General features: G+C 39.2%; 1 protein-coding gene across 2 annotated transcripts in view; it reads left to right on the forward strand.

Annotated features, from left to right (window-relative positions):
• Positions 1 to 15,127, forward strand: part of LOC149569014 (uncharacterized) — a 299,791-nt gene that overhangs the window by 89,358 nt on the left and 195,306 nt on the right. For both annotated transcript variants that reach the window (XM_089821826.1, XM_089821825.1), the window contains 2 exons: positions 5,220 to 5,394; positions 5,528 to 5,686. In XM_089821826.1, coding sequence (XP_089677952.1) covers positions 5,220 to 5,394; positions 5,528 to 5,686 — 334 coding nt within the window. The remainder of the gene's footprint in view (positions 1 to 5,219; positions 5,395 to 5,527; positions 5,687 to 15,127) is intronic.

Below are 15,127 nucleotides of genomic sequence, written 5' to 3' on the forward strand. Positions count from 1 at the left end.
AATATCTTCACTTACGACAATCCTGTGTAATGGCAATAGAGGCTTCAATACTGGCATTACAACTGGTGCACTATTTGATATCAACATGAAGTACATGTGACTATGATTGGTAATGTCTTATTGCAATGAAGCCTTCCAATAATTGAAATTCCAACTCACATTACAACTGCATATTAATAGTTAATTGTAACTGTTTCTAGCTTGTACTCCGTTTTTATTACCAAAAGAAATTTGTCTCCTGTAGAAGTTTGATACTTAACTTCTTGGTATTTCCCTAACGCATCTTTATCCATCCATGTATACAAACTCAATGTTTGCGTTTTGCAAATTCTTAATGGCAAGCATATTCTTTTGTGATGTTTCTCCTGCATACAATAACGGTTACCAAACAACCCGTTACCAAATATTCTTATTGTTAGAGCAATTACATTTCCTTCTATTCAAGACTGTTCCCCTAATTCGCATGGAATGCAAGATGTCATTCGAACAGAAAGGTAGTATTCTTTTCACGATTCCCACGGTAACGGTTTTGTAAGCAGATGTCTATCCTTCACTTGAACGTATCTCTTCTACAACTTCATAACCTCTGCTGATACCCACTGAATCCGACTGGAGTGTATATTTCATAAGCTCGTGATCTGAGCACTTCCACGGTGGTGACCTGCGATTGAGAGATATCCTGATCTCGTCTTTGTTGGCTAATGGCTACCACGAGTCCGACTGCTCTAACTAGAACTACGCAACCTAGGATGTCCGCGACAATCTCTACTTTATTCTCAACTACTACAGCTCCGTTTGGTCTCACCCGGACTTCAGTCGCTTGCCCAAATACAATGGATCCTAATATTGGTTATAAACTCAACCTGCAGGAACTCCCGTGTTTGCTTGGTCTGAGAACCTTGGGGGCTTTTGTATCTTCACCACTTTCTTTTAATGACATTGAGCTTCTAGTCTTTCTCTGCATTACCAATAATTCCTGCCAGAAAATATCGTTATGACTCCTTCCCATTTTTCACCTTCGATCTGCAATCTATCTATTAATCTGCAACGACCCGTAGTCCATATCTTCCACTGAGAATTTGTTAGTCGGTTGCAATTCCGAGAATGATTTAAACATTCAAGATTCAATCATTCAACCTGTCCTCCTTCATTTACCGATGTCTTCTGATAACAAAATAATTCCTATATATTTGAGTGCTATCTTTTTGCTAACGAGGTCTGACTAATTGCAGCAATGTGATTTTCAATAGATGGTTCTACTTTTAACGTAGACCCTGTCTAGAGGCTGCACAAAATTTCTTTTTGCAGTAAGCTAGGTTACTTTCCACTTCTGGTCACCAGAGGCTCTGAATCTCCTCTTCTGTCATCCGACCTTGGTCTTGCATCTGTATCCGCTATTAGATGATATTGAAAATAGTCTCCAGATTTTATATTGTAGTTCTACAACTAATATAGTCACCAACCTTATTGCAAAATGGTATTACAGGATGTTGTACTCTAAATATTTCCCTTTGGGCTAATTAAAAACCCTTTCTGAAAATACATTTCAGATTAAAAAAATCTCTCATAAACATTTTCTTGACTAAATTGGTAGGACCCTTGGCTCTGATACCATTGAAATATCCCAAACCGGATATTTACTCGATTTTTCGTCAACATACATTCAAAATTTAAACATAGACAAATGTATTACGAAACACAATAGAAACTAGTAGATTTACCAATAGATATTAACCCGTTCTTTTTGAAAACAATATTCAGGATTCAAGCATATGGAAATGCATTACAAACCAATAGAATGAAACCAGTAACTCTCATAAAACTCCTTAAAACAACGTTATTGCATTAGACAACAGCAATACAGTAACCAGGATTCAAAATCTAATCTTAAACACATAATTTACAGTTAGATTGGAATACTTAGAAAAGAACTTGTAAGCGCATACGAGACACCTAAAATGATGTCTCCACGGACAATGGGTTTGCGTCCACTGTCTACCGGCATGAGGGGCTATGTCTTCACATTGGCTGAAAGCTGAAGCTTTCTGATTACTCTCTCAAGAGAGAGACTGAAATCTGAATAATAAATCAAGCATACCAAATGAATGAGTCTCATCTCCTTTTATCTTCTCAGTTGTGACTCTTCGACTCCCTTCCTGGCCTTTCGTCTTATCTCTCTTTGTCCTTTGTATCCCACTTTATAATATTAAATTGACCCTTTTATAATTTGAGTCCACGCTCTCCAAGTCAATTTTAATATTATACAGATAAGTCTTTAACTTTTCTAATGTCCCAAAAATGGGACATTACACAATTTGGTAGATGAATTCAAATTATTATAGAAATGACTGAGGAATGCTACCAAAACATCTGCTATAAGTTTCCAATGGAGATTGTAAGAGAAACAACCAAAATGCAATCAAAACTTATTGAAAACTTGATCTTTATTCACTTTTCCTGAGTACAGTCCGTACAACCAGATTGGCACTCTTCTTCAATTACATCCTCTGCCTTCCTTGGCATGTAACAAGACTTATAAAGTCCAAACAAACTGGTCTGAACTGTCTCCAACTAAGATAACCTGCAACAAACTTCAAACTAATGGTTTAGGCAGCTAAACATTAGTCTTTGAGCTTAAAATTTTGATTTTTCCTCCATACACAATTTAGGCCTTTCTATTGACTCCAAAGGCTTGTAAATGCCTTGATCCACCTAATCCTAAGTAGAAACACTTAAAACACCCTTGTAAACCAATTCATCACCCTACTTTGTCAATTTAGGCCATTCTGTTAATTTGGACCTATTAACCAATTTGGTCCTTATTGCGCCTCTCACAACTTTGTACAACATTTGTACTTTTGACTCCTATTGACCTATCCCAACCCTTGGGATCATTCTAATTCCCAATTACATCATTTTGGATCCTATGGTCCTTACTAGGATCATTAGGATCTACATTTACATTCATGGATTTCATTACATTATATGCCATAATTGGCTTCAAGATTTCATAGTTTGGTCTCTTGGGATCATTCCTCCTCTGATAAAGACTTGATGTCTTCATGGCTTTGCTTGGTTGGTTGCGTGCTCATGCACCACTGTGTCTCTTCAAAAGAGTGGTAATTATTAATTATGAAGGTTTATGACTTTCAAATTGGGACAATTATCAAGGGTTGACTCATCGAGAGGGTGGCAATTGTGGGAGGTTTTGACCTTTGCAAAGGACATCCATGATGAAGAGGTGTGACTGTCTCCCACATTGGAAGATATAAAGGGGAGAGTGTTTCATTTAAGGAGGACATCAAAGATGGATCAATTTGGGGAATAATAAATTATTCTCAAAGGCAACAAGGAAAAGTGGTCTGTCAATTCTAATTAAAGGTGACGACCCTTTCACTAATAAAGTATAATGGGGTTTTCATTCCAAGCAAAAGAGGAGCAACAATAAAAAGGGTATTATTCAGATTTTGTGAGCAGATTGAGCAGTAGAATTCCATTTGATAAAGAAGATCGATCTAAGAGATCAGCGCAATATGAGAAATTAGACTTAAGATATTTATACAACTTATCTGATCTTATTTACTTTTGCGATGGGCATGAAAAGGAGCAGAGTTGCAGGTTTGAACTGTAGGTGCTGTGGGTGCCTCAGATGAGCTTTAGGGGAGGCTCAAGATGAGGCAGATTATGGTGAGGATGACGACGATGCTTATGGGGAGCTCTTGGGTTTCTAGGCAGCCTTTCTTTTCTCAGACAGGGGCTTTGTTTGTGCTTACCTAGTGGGGGATCATGTCCAACATGGTGTTGCGATTGGCAGATCTTGGCATTTCTTTTCCCTTAGCAACATTGGCTTATTGGCCTCTGGGGTTTGGTTGCGGTGGCCAGATGTTCTTCTATCTAGGCTTTTGGTTTTGGAAGATAATATTTAATCTTTGAAATCATCTTTTGTGTGAGATAATATTTCTATTTTGTAAGATTAGATTTTTTAGTTGAACAGTATAAAGATAGAATGAACATAGAAGTTTGATAATTCTGTTATAGTTGACAGTTGTGGAGGTTTCTTTGTAAGCTCTCAAAGGAATGCAAAATAGATTTCAAGGTGTAAATTGTTGCGTATTTGTTTCATTTTCACAGTTTGAATCTGTTTAATTTGTGCGATTAATTTAATATTTATTAGTTACCATGATTGGAATTTAAGAAAGTTTGTAAGATCTACAGCTTTATGGTTCTTAAACTGTTGCTGATATTTGTCCAGTGCAAAACATTAGCAAATCCATCTCAAGATACTTCTGGTAGCATGGTAGTCTGTTTAGTTTTATGAATCCATTTTTGGATGATATGGTATTTTGTAGTTGATGAGATATGGCCGATTTTTCAAAGCTTTGACAGTTATAGCTTCTCATACTCTGTTGTTTTATTAGGTAGCTGATTGTACATGCTATATATGTATGCAATTTATAACCACACACATGTCCATATAAGACACACCAACAGAAACATATGTTTGATAAAGAACAATATAAGTATACATATTTGTGCATATGCATGTGTATGCATGCCTTTTTGTGTCTGGCCAGAATGATCAAGTCTATTTTATTGCATGGATTCTATTTTCTGGTGAAAACTAAGTCACATAAATTGGGCTGCATTATTGAAGTATAGTGTGTTTAATGTGTGGCTACTTAGGCATTTGATTCTTGGAAAATTCTTGTGCAGTAGAAATTTCAGACTGTTTTGAGAGTGAATCTATTTGTTTTTGTTGGGGATCAGCAAAAGTAGAGAAATCCATAGCATAGTAATCACAGTCTCTTTCTGTGGATCTCTTATTGTATGGTAAGCATTTAACCTTTTGTATGGTACCTAATGTTGACCTGTAAATGTCAAATATGAAGATCGGGTTCAAACATGTTAACTGACTTCCTGTACACAACAGGCATTATTCATTTGGTCAGTCTCTATACTTGAGTAATAATTGTGCAGCCTTTTTTTTTGGTCGGTATATTGTGCAGCTTTATTCAATGTATAATGTCACGCTGAATATAAATATTGCTAAATAAGTCCTTGACGAGCTAAGTACACTGAATTTTTGTTCTCCAAGAATTTCTCATTTATATTTTATGCATGTAGGACTCTGATGCTTTAAGAGATATCATTATGGTAGAATCTCTTCAATTTAAAGATTTACCATCATAGTGTATTGTTTTGAATGTGATTCCATGCAGCTGGGAATGTCCTTCCCCTAGCACTGTGGTAGCTCTAGGAGGATTGCATGAAATGCTGAGCATGCCTGAATATGGATTTATAGCCATTCTGAGGGATTCAGTTTCATGCATATCAGATGCTGAAGGCAGCAATAAATTTGGAGCTTCATTTGAGACCCCGTTTGGAAACCGGATGGTATGAATATTCAAAAAAGGAAACAAAAAGTCTTCACACATCATGTTGTTAGAAATGAATTAGATTTGGCTGATGATTCTGCTGTTGCAGACATCATATACTCTTTTCTTATATTTTAAATTGTGTCACACAGGTCAAACCTGCACAATATATGGAAAGTATATCTGCATTAAAGCCAAGCCTTTGGTCTAGTTTGCCCGATGAAGTGCCTGCATGGGTCTCAGACAAGAGGAACAAACTTTCAGTTGACAGAACGACACGGTGGCTAGATGAATGCCTTGCTCTGCGACCTGTAACTTGATGACCTTGATTTCTAGCATGCAATAGTTTTCAAGTTCTAATTTCTTTGAATTGTGTGCAAGTCTACATTTACTAGGGGGGGTTAAAATACAACACCGATTAAAGTGTTTTGTCTTAACTATGCATATCATTATCTCCTCTCTTTATGTCGTCATATATGCATTAAATTTTGTTGGTTGAGGAATTAGAAGTCAATTAACCCTCTTTGAGGTAAAACTTGTTGTAAATATGTTATACAGTTATTGTAAACTGGTTCTATGCTTCTGAAACCTATAAAAACTAAAAATTTAAAAGATTCATTAGAAAATACATAAGTTTAATTGTTGATTCTACTTGTATTTGAATAAATTCTGCTTAGAGAATATAAGAGATCTTTGTTATTGGGATAATTAGTACTTGTTAAGTTGTTGTTGAGGGGTCAGCAGTTACCTAATGGTTGGCAATTTACAGCATTTTGCTTACCTTCAGGGATATTTGTCATGTGATGGTGTGCTCACAGTACTATTCTTGGGAATGCTTTGATATATGTTGCAATTCTTTTTGATAAATGAATACACATCTATGAGTTCTCCATGCATAGGTACTGCTATAATATGCATTTAATCTATTATGTTATGAATGATACCTTACTGGACAAACAGTTGGCACCGGTGCCTAGACAAATTTGGGAATAACTACAGAGTGGACAGTAGATGTATGAGATGGCGAGAATCCTATAATGGTCCAACCAACAAGTAAAGAAGGCACCGGTAATAAAGAATTCAAAGTGGAAAGAGCACTAATAGAGGATTGTGCAAATATATTCAAGCCATCCATCGGGACTCACATTTGAAGGGACAAGGAACGAGAACAGTTCCTAAGATTGTCATCTAGGATTCGCTTAAGTCCAATAGTGGATCATCTTATGACCCATTTGCCAAGGCTTTTAGCACAACACTTGATTGCTCTCCATGACTTGCCCAAAGAGGAAAATCGAGAAGATTGCCATCAGAAAATATCATAGTGATACTAGAAGACCTGAAGGGGAGAGGACCATGACAAGAGCTGTTGGCAACATCACATTTTCAATCCCTTTGAAGGAGGTAATTGATGCCACTAACCTTGAATAAAGATAGGAAGTGTATTCCAAAGGTTTAAGAGGACTAGTATGAGGCTCTCCAAAAAGCACTAAGGTTGGAAGAGCAAGTTTAGTGGAGATGATGACTACAAAGAATTTCCAAATGATTACTTAAAGGGGAAGAGGGATTACTTGAAGGGAATTGAGAGAGTCCAAAGGCTACAAAGTGGACAAGTATGCAAAAGGGTATGCCGATTAAATGAAGGTAACTAAGTAATTGAATTGATTGAAAATAACTGACACCTTTTGGGACACCTGACCCTTACATTGCAAGGAAGTAGCGATCATCAAGGAGAAGAACCAAATACTCCATACAGAAGAGAGTGAAGGGATTTAGAGGTTGGAAGGACACAGTGCAAAGTATGTAAAATAAATGCGTAGAGGATATAGACGCAATCTAGAATGTCAGGAAGGCATAGGTGTGCCGTAGAAAAAATGATTTGGGAGCATTTCTAATCGAATTGAGTACACAAAGCAGGTCATAGGGACCTACTACAATGTCTTAAGTTCAGAAGTTGCCGAAGTTGTGATGGAGACACAACCCAACAACCAGAATAGACACAATAGAAAGGGGAAATTATATTAACTGAGAAAATAAGCTGGTACAAACAGTGCAGAGAAAATAAACTCAAAACATGCCCTGCGGGCTTACAATAGCATAAATCTGGAGAATATTTCTCCTTTTAGCACCTCCTCTCAAGCTCCAATCCGAACTGCCTTTTACAATGCCAAAAATCTCCTTAAATAGACCCCGGAGGGTTAAGGACTAGGAGAACATTCTAGAAAGTGCTAGTAGGCATCCACCGACAAAATAGAAGGTTCCGGAAGCTGCGTTAGAAGTCGGTGCAATTCTAGAAGAATCCAGAAACAGTAGCCGAACTTCCGGGAGGCATAACTTTTGAACCGTAACTCCGATTGACGAACCGTTTACATTTTCGGAAAGCTCTCGAAGCGCTCTATAGCCCTATGGACAAGCTTCACTCGTCCCCCATTTTTTGACCCTTTTCGAGGTCATTTAATGCCCCAAACCTGACTTTGAAGCATTCTTAGGGGGTCTCCAAAACCCGAAAAACTGCAATAACTTTCAAACCGTGGGGCCTTTTGACCTGATTCTTTTTCTGGAATGCTCTAAATCTTGATTACATTCATCTGGCCAAGTCACACCTTCTAGGTCACCAAAATGATGGTCAAATTGCATGCTTCTATTTTTTCGGGATTTTTAAATGCACTGATAGTTGAACTATGAGAGTTGGAACCTTTATTTGAGCCAAATGGGTATCCAAAAATGCAAAGACATAAAATAGAAACTAAGTCTAAGTACATTTTTTTGGGTGACACAGGATTGCCCTTATACCTCTGGATGCTCCTGCATCAGACACCCAGGGTAGATTGAAAAGTGACCCTGTCACTTTATGGATGGTAGAGGAAATCCCAAATGGGAAACCTCAGCTGCTGAAATCCAAGTTGAGTCTTCGATCGGTCGTCCTTTCCATTTGACCAAATACTCTTCATACTGCCTGTTTCTGGTACTCCTACCAACACGATGATCTAGAATGTCTTCTATCTCTTCCTTCTTAGAAGCAGGAATTGGACATGGCTCTAAAACCAGCTCCTCATCAGTACCATCATCATGATACTCTGTCAAATCTGCAATGTTGAAAATGGGAGAAATGTGAATACCATCTGGCAGCTCTACCTCATATGCATTTCCTGAGTTATGTTTCTTCAAAATTTTGCAGGGACCAAATTTCTTTATTTTCAGCTTGTTGTAAGTACCAACTGGAAATCTTTCTTTTCGTAAGTGCACCATGACTAGATCCCCTACTTGGAATTCCTTATGTCTTCTCCTTGCATCAGCCCTAGCTTTATACTCTTGATTCATCTTGATAATGTGTGCTTGAACCTCCTCATGCGCTTGATGTGTTCAGCAAATTCCTCAGCTTCAGCACTTGTTCTCTCCCCTTGTTCTATCTTCCTCAATTCTGGTGCAGTCCTTGGGCTATTTCCATATACAATTTGAAATGGTGATTTTCCAGTACTCCTATTTACAGAGTTATTATAAGCAAACTCTGCCTGTGGTAGAATCAAATCCCATCCCTTGGGCTTATCTCCAACTAAACATCTCAGCAAATTGCCCAGACTTCTATTTACCACTTCTGTTTGGCCATCAGTCTGTGGGTGATGCGTGGAACTAAATTTCAAGTCTGTTCTCAACTTCTTCCGCAATGTCCTCCAGAAATACCCCACAAATTTAGTATCTCGGTCAGAAACTATACTCCTTGGAAGACCATGTAGTCTTACCACCTCTTTGAAAAACAAGTCTGCAATATGGACAACATCATGAGTTTTGTGGCATGGAATGAAATGTGCCATTTTGGAGAACCTATCAACCACCACGAATACTGAGTCATTACCCCTTTGTGTCCTTGGCAATCCAAGAACAAAATCCATACTTATGTCCTCCCATGGCCTTGATGGAACAGGCAATGGCTGATATAGGCCAGTATTGTGACTTAACCCCTTGGCAACTTGACAAACCTGGCAACTCTGTACAAACTTCTTCACATCCTGTGTAATTTGAGGCCAAAAATAATGTTCTCTAAGAATGGCAATGGTCTTATCCCGACCAAAATGTCCTGCCATCCCTCCATTGTGTTTCTCCTTAATCAGATTTTCCCTCATGGAACTCCTTGGAATGCACAATTGACTACCTTTGAACAACATGCCATCCTGAATCAAATAGTCTAACCACTTGGTTCTGTCTACAGCAACGGGTTCTTTACAAGCTTTCCATGCTTCAGCAAAATCAGGATCCTCAGGGTACAAATTCTTGAGTTCATCAAACCCAACTACTTCAACCTGCATTGTTGTAAGCAACAGCTGTCTCCTACTTAATGCATCTGCAACCCTGTTAGATTTTCCACTTCTATGCTTTAACACAAATGTATAACTCTGCAAGAATTCTACCCACTTCATATGCCTCTGATTCAATTTACCTTGGCTATTTAGGTACTGTAATGCCTGATGATCAGTATACAAAACAAATTCCTTTGGCAACAAATAATGCCTCCATTTCTTTAAGGCCTGAACTATCGCATAGAACTCTTGATCATAAACATAATACTTCTTCTTTGCATCATTCAATTTTTCAGTAAAATATGCAATAGGCTTACCTTCTTGGCTTAATACAGCCCCAATAGCGCTACCACTAGCATCACAGTCCACCTGGAATACTTTTCTGAAATCTGGAAGTGCCAACACAGGCTGTTCAGTCACCTTCTTCTTCAGCAATTCAAAACTTCTCGCAGCTGCTGCAGTCCATTTGAACTCTTTTCTATCCCCTCTTATTGTATCAGTTAGAGGTGCACATATGCCACTGAAATTCTTAATAAACTTCCTGTAAAAACTAACCAGACCATGAAATGATCTTACCTCAGTAGCAGACCTTGGAGTAGGCCATTCCAAGATGGCTTTTACCTTCTCTGGATCCATTTTGAGACCTTCAGGTGATATAACAAATCCCAAATAGACTAACTCCCTTTTTGCAAAGACACACTTCTTTAGATTAATTAACAATTTCTCTTCCCTTAGCCTTTCAAAGACACTACGAATATGCAGCAAATGTTCTTCCAAAGTCTTGCTGAAAATTAAAATATCATCCAAATAGACAATAACAAATTTTCCCAAGAACTTCTTAAGTACCTCATTCATGAGCCGCATGAAGGTGCTTGGGGCGTTTGTCAGTCCAAAGGGCATGACTAACTACTCATAAAGACCCTCCTTGGTCTTGAAGGCTGTTTTCCACTCATCTCCTTCTCGAATCCGTATCTGATGATAGCCACTCTTTAGATCTATCTTTGTGAAGTACTCAGCTCCACTCAAGCAGTCCATAAGATCATCCATCCTTGGCAAAGGAAATCGGTACTTGATGGTTATCCTATTTATAGCTCGGGAATCTGTACACATCCTCCACTCTCCATCCTTTTTTGGTGCGAGTACTGCAGGTACTGCACATGGACTCAGGCTCTCTCGAATCAAGCCCTTCCTCAACAGCTCCTGAACCTGTCTATTTAGCTCCTCTGTTTCAGTAGGAGTCATCCTGTGAGCAGCCTTGTTAGGCAAACTAGCTCCTGGAATCAGATCTATTTGATGACTGATTTGCCTTACTGGTGGCAATCCATCTGGAACATTATCAGAGATAATATCTCCAAATTCTCCTAGTAAATCTGAAACTTCAAATGGTATTTCACTACTACCTTCTTTATCTTTTCTAGGAATCAAAGCATAGCACATGAGCTGATGTTTCATGCCATCTAAAAACTTCCTTCCATCAACAAGACAAATCCTAGCACTGCTACATACCTTTTCACCTTCCTTTTTCATGGGCTTCAATTTGTGGCGAACTCCATCCTTTATCAGAGAGTATGTGTTTGCATGTCCATCATGTATTGCATGTCTATCAAACTGCCATGGTCTACCCAACAATAGATGGCAAACATCCATCGAAATAACATCACAAAGAACTTCATCATGGTAACTCCCAATTTTGAATTTTACTAAACATTGTTCACTTACCAGGACCTTATGATCATCTTTTACCCAAGAAATCCGATAGGGCTGGGGATGTTTCTCCCTCTTGAGCTTCAGCTTAGAGACCATCTCTTCGGATACCAAGTTCTCAGTGCTACCACCATCAATGATCACATCACAACATTTATCCTCACACTTGCATCTGGTACGAAACAAGCTCCTCCGTTGTTTTGGTTCATTTTCACCACTTAGTAGGACTCTTTCATTTACCAAAGTCTCTCCTCTTTCTGCATCCTCTGAATGTGATGATTGTGCATCCTCATCCACATGAGCAACCCTAGCTTGGCCCTCAGCTCTCCTATCTGTCCTTCCTTGTCGTTGAGGGCATTCAAAGGCACGATGACCTTCTTCATTGCAATGGAAACAGGTACCACGGAAGCCTCCTCTTCCTTGCCCATGTCCTCTACCTCTTCCTCTTTGATTTCCAAAATCTTGATCATGGGAGCGGTTGAAACCCTCATTCCTCTGGTTCCTGCTAGTACCCTCATCTTCATTTTTCTTTTGAGTTTCATTGCGGCCTCCAGATGATCTACCGCTTCCCCTTCCTCCTTGACCGCGCCCTCTTTGTCTTCCTTCAAACCTTTTACTCAGCTTCTCTTCAACTCGTAGGGCAAACTGGTATGCTTCTTCAACGCTGGTCATTCTTACCAGACTTAATTCCTCCTGGATGCTAGATCGTAACCCACTGATATAACGGGCAACCTTCTCCTTATTTGCTTCTGCATGCCCCGCTCAAATCAGGAGTCGGTAAAACTCCTCTGTATATTCTTGGACTGATATTCCTGCTTGCTTTAACCCATGCATCTTCTTAAACAGATCAAGCTCGTAGTCCACAGGAATGAACTGCTTCTTCAATTTGTCCACCATGCGATCCCATCTTGTGATCTTCTCCTTTCCTCTTCTAAGTCTTTCCAGTTGAATCTCTTGCCACCAGATTTTGGCATGGCCTTTTAGTTTTGCCTTTGCAAACTTAACCCTATCTGGGTCCCTTATATCCTCATATTCAAAGTATTCGTCCAGTTCATTGATCGAGTTCATTGATCCAATCGATCAACTCATCTGGTTTCAAATTTCCCAAAAATATACCCACTTCAATTGTAGGTCTTTTCCCAAACCTAGAAATGGCCCTAAAAAGCCTTTCCTCTACAGGGTTCAGAACTTCCCCGTCAACTTCCATTACTTCCTCTTCATTGTCATCCTCACTATTGTCATCTGCGGCAATATTTGCTCCTCTACGAAGCTCCTCTTGCAATGCTTGTACTTGTCTCTGGAGGGCTCTAACCTCCTCAGGATCAACAGCTCTGGCCCTTCCACCACGCTCTCTTCGTGGAGGCATCTTCTAACTTGAACCCACAACCACACAGTCCTGGTGCAAACTGCCTCACAGTCGGCGCTCTGTCTACACACTCAGGAAAACCCGCTCTGATACCACTTGATGGAGACACAACCCAACAAACAGAATAGACACAATAGAAAGGGGAAATTATATTAACTGAGAAAATAAGCTGGTACAAACAGTGCAGAGAAAATAAACTCAAAACATGCCCTGCGGGCTTACAATAGCATAAATCTGGAGAATATTTCTCCTTTTAGCACCTCCTCTCAAGCTCCAATCCGAACTGCCTTTTACAATGCCAAAAATCTCCTTAAATAGACCCCGGAGGGTTAAGGACTAGGAGAACATTCTAGAAAGTGCTAGTAGGCATCCACCGACAAAATAGAAGGTTCCGGAAGCTGCGTTAGAAGTTGGTGCAATTCTAGAAGAATCCAGAAACAGTAGCCGAACTTTCGGGAGGCATAACTTTTGAACCGTAACTCCGATTGACGAACCGTTTACATTTTCGGAAAGCTCTCGAAGCGCTCTATAGCCCTATAGACAAGCTTCGCTCGTCCCCCATTTTTTGACCCTTTTCGAGGTCATTTAATGCCCCAAACCTGACTTTGAAGCATTCTTAGGGGGTCTCCAAAACCCGAAAAACTGCAATAACTTTCAAACCGTGGGGCCTTTTGACCTGATTCTTTTTTTGGAATGCTCTAAATCTTGATTACATTCATCTGGCCAAGTCACACCTTCTAGGTCACCAAAATGATGGTCAAATTGCATGCTCCTATTTTTTCGGGATTTTTAAATGCACTGATAGTTGAACTATGAGAGTTGGAACCTTTATTTGAGCCAAATGGGTATCCAAAAATGCAAAGACATAAAATAGAAACTAAGTCTAAGTACATTTTTTTGGGTGACACAGGATTGCCCTTATACCTCTGGATGCTCCTGCATCAAGTTGATGGGGGATGGGTCAGAGGATCCCATATGACAGTGTAGGATTATCGTGAGGTTTATGCATCATCGTCTCATTGCCAATGGGGTTGATGTCCCCTTCTAGCTAGCGATGTCAATATAGCTATTGATTAGCCTATCGGTGGACCCTTGTAGGCTAGTAGAGACAAATAGAGGATCAATTCGTGCATAGGGGAGATACGCCTTTCTGATGGTTCGACTTTTGTAGAACTCAGTACCTTTGATTTGGTATGGAGAGATAATTTAGACTCAATTGTTTGAGTTTTGCTATGGAGAGATAATTTAGAGCCTTTGTTAGCCAAGAAACCTTATAGGGAAAAGGATGAGGTACACTCCTAAGTTTTAACTTCTGAACCATCTTAAGAGAAACTAAATTTTCAGTAGATGCCGAGTTAATAATGACTTTATATACCTTACCTCCTGATTTGCAAGTAGTCCTAAAGATTGTCTTTCTTTGTGGGGGATCCATGATTGTGGGCACAATTAAAAGTGTTCTTCTTATCATCAAATTTTCTCAGTTTCTCCTCTTTCGGGCATACTATCTAGATCAGGCATCTCCTTCTCTTGGTATTCATAATCTTGTACCAAATGTGTTCTTTCACCTTGTGAGCTTGTACTAGCTCTATCCGGACATCTAGATACACAGTATCCCTCCTTGTTGCAATTGGATCAAGTTATTGGTCCTACCCTTCTACCAGCAAATCTGCCTCTTGAATTGCCTCTTCTACCTCTGAAATTGCCTTCATTTTGACTGGTTTCTTTTTTGATCTCCTTATGCTTTTCATGGTTTTCTTCTCTTCCTTGGAAGTTTCCTCTTCCCCTTTGGTTTTTGTCTCTTCCCCTGAGGTTTTGCTCTTGTATTCTCTTTAATTTGGCTTCCACCTTAAAGGCTAATTGGTAACATTTCTGAACTATATCAGGGCACAACAAATTAAGAAGTTCTTGAATGCTCAACCTCGATCCATTGAGGTATCTAGCAACTTTCACACTTTCACTTTCACTTTGTTTTGCTCTTAGATTCAATTTTTGGAATTCTTCAGTATAGGTTGTGACATCTAGCTCCTTTCGTTTTAAACTTTGTCTCCTCCTATGTAGTTGAATTTCATAATCCTCAAGTAGGTAAGTTTCTCTTATCTTGGCACTCATTCTGCCCCATGAATTTATCACGCTCTTATTTTCCTTAACCCTTTGGATCCTTGGATGAAATTCCTTGAAGTGAGAGTTCCTTCCTTTAGCTTTGGCTTTGCAATCTTTATCATATCTTTCTCCGCTACATGTTCACATTCAAAGTAGTTGTTTAAGGATTCTATCCAATTCACAACAACATCAACATCCATCTTTCTTGAAACGATGGGTAGGTCACCTTTGACATCCTTCTTGCTTTCTCTTTCAAGGGCTTCTTTGAAGTATCTCCAGTCAGTAGGTAA

The sequence above is a fragment of the Cupressus sempervirens genome, chromosome 3 (assembly GCF_028749045.1).
Source record: "Cupressus sempervirens isolate cs-2001-9-10 chromosome 3, ASM2874904v1, whole genome shotgun sequence".
In the NCBI taxonomy this organism is placed as follows: Eukaryota; Viridiplantae; Streptophyta; class Pinopsida; order Cupressales; family Cupressaceae; genus Cupressus; species Cupressus sempervirens.